This window comes from Camelina sativa, chromosome 7, assembly GCF_000633955.1.
Source record: "Camelina sativa cultivar DH55 chromosome 7, Cs, whole genome shotgun sequence".
In the NCBI taxonomy this organism is placed as follows: Eukaryota; Viridiplantae; Streptophyta; class Magnoliopsida; order Brassicales; family Brassicaceae; genus Camelina; species Camelina sativa.
Window position 1 is genome coordinate 3,621,877 of NC_025691.1, and position 2,339 is coordinate 3,624,215.

The 2,339-nt window shown below is 38.1% G+C and overlaps 1 protein-coding gene across 1 annotated transcript in view; it reads right to left on the reverse strand.

Annotated features, from left to right (window-relative positions):
* LOC104700162 overlaps positions 1 to 1,969 on the reverse strand; it is a 5,733-nt gene extending 3,764 nt beyond the window's left edge. The window contains exons 1-2 of the mRNA XM_010415627.2: positions 1,792 to 1,969; positions 578 to 1,516 (exon numbers count right to left, since the gene is read on the reverse strand). Coding sequence (XP_010413929.1) covers positions 578 to 1,495 — 918 coding nt within the window. The 5' untranslated portion in view covers positions 1,496 to 1,516; positions 1,792 to 1,969. The remainder of the gene's footprint in view (positions 1 to 577; positions 1,517 to 1,791) is intronic.

Consider the following 2,339-nt stretch of genomic DNA (forward strand, 5'->3'; position numbering starts at 1 on the left):
GTTTTGAACTTGTTTTTATTGTTGTAATTCTCCTTGATAGCTGTTCTGAATTGGCTCTCAGGCAATGGTAAGCAATCACTAAAGATCTTAAAGCGCACCTGAGCAGAACGAAAAAATGAACAAAAACTCATATCATCTTCAAGACTAGATGTATAAATGAGAAGTTAGAAAAGAGCTTAGAAACAAGGGTGAAACACAATGTTACCTGAGCAGGAAAGGATCCACCAAAAGCATTGCGTTCAAGTTTCATCCCACCGGCAGAGGATGCTTGGAAAATTCCATAGAGGAGTTTGAGATCATAGTCATAAAGAAAAAGCTTAAGCCCCGGTTTAATGCCCATGACATAATCCTTCCTTTTCTCTTGTACGCCCATTACACTGAACCGAAAACAATCAGGTCTAGTTTTTGTATTGCACATGAAGATCAAACCACCAATCTTTGCTTTTCCTTGCTTGTCCATTTCTCCTTTCTCAGGGTCGTCAACAAGCTGCTTTTTCTTCTCTACCGTTCTATGTTCTGTTGGATCAGCAGCAGCAGCTACTACCTCATTCCTATGTTTCTTGTTTGAACCTAAAACCTGTTTTCTCTGTCTCTTCCTTTTGCGTCTCGTATCTTCAGCCAAGCCAGTTTTGGCGTCTACAGAACCGTCAATAGCTTTCTTAGCTTCCATCACGTTTCCCCCTGAAGAAGCTCCGGCGTCTCTTTTATCTGAGACTACTGAATCTAGATCGAATCCTTCCTTAGGTCCCTGAGCAAGAGTCCCTTTGACTTTTTTCCCCTTTTGTCTCTTCAAAATGCTAGATTTTCCCTTTACCTGTTGTAGTGTTTCCATACCAGATGGTTCTCCTCCTCCAACAACATTTTCACCATCATCTGCAGGTTGAGAAGCTTCTGCTAATTCTCCTAAATCTTTCTGAAACTCCATATCATTTCCTCCAACAGAGGTTTCTAAATCTTTGTCTTTTCCAGAAGAACACTGAGTAGAATCTGCAACAGACTCTGTAGTAACCTTCTTTATACCCTTTTCGCTTCCACCAAGAGAAGGCTCTTCTGGAATTTGGTCATCTTCTTTGCTGTTTCCCACGGTTCTACCTTGTTCAACAGCGACATTCTCTTCCTGAACAGCAGTGCCTTTTCTTAATTTCTTTTTAACAAGCTTCTTCACTTTTTTGATAGTCTTAGTTTTCAATGGTAATCCAAGTGGCTTATTCAATCCAGAAGAACTTGCTTCAACAGAATCATCAAGAAGAGAGGGTTCTTCAACAATCACATTCTCTTCTTCTACGGGTACTTTAATAGCTACCAAATCCACTAAAGTTTCAACAAAGTCATCATATGCCTTACTTTTTTCTCCAGCAGAGGTTCCAACAACCTCATCATTCTCATCCTTTCCATCAGCTTCTTCACCCACAGCTTCCCCATTCTTCTTCTCAGAAGCAACCGAGGTCTCAATGGGTTTCTCATTCTCATCTTTCAGAGCATCTTGTAGTTCCATTAGTTACAATGCGTAATCACACTGCAAAATCATGTTACCAAGAAGCATCAAATCAAATGAAGAAAAAAAAAAAAAAGTCTTTTTTTTTCACTAATTTAAACTGAATCACGAAAAAGTCACCAAATCAGGACAGATAAAGCAAAATTAAGAATGTTGAAAAAAAAAACAGTAATTGAGAGATCCGGGCAGAAGAATCAAAAAGGAATAATAATAAGCTCAAAACAGAGCAACAGATTGATTTCATACAAAACCCGACAAAAAAAAAAAAAAACGAATCTAGAGTGTTGCTCCAATACCGAAGTCGATGAAAGAGCTGGATGTCGACGATGATGATGATGATGGCACAAGAAGGTTCAGATTAGATGGATCTTATCACAATCGAACGAACACCCCCAAACAAAACAAGAAAATTGGAATTGATCATCATTGTTTGTTTCGGTGGTTTGTTAAGGGACAAAATTGCGTAAGAGTGACGATGGCACATAATGTAAATATAACCTAAGGCTTCAATCTTTCTAAATAGATATCTTTGGGCTTCCCTCAAGGCCCACTCAATCTCTCATAATGTTCTTCTTCTTCTTCTTCTTCCACCAATCCTCATTCCTTAATATATTTGTTCAGTTCTCTGATTCTCTCTTAAGCTTCTTCCTTCGTTTCCTACAGTGTCTCATTAGTCTTTTCAGGTATCTCATCTACTTACACTATGAATCTCGATATCATTCAGTATTCAATGAAACTGTGTGTTTCTTAATTCTATTTGGAATTCTTCATCTAATGATCTTTCAAAGCTTCTACTTTTCTATGTGATCGTTGCTTGTGAATCATAAAAGACAAACCTTTTTTT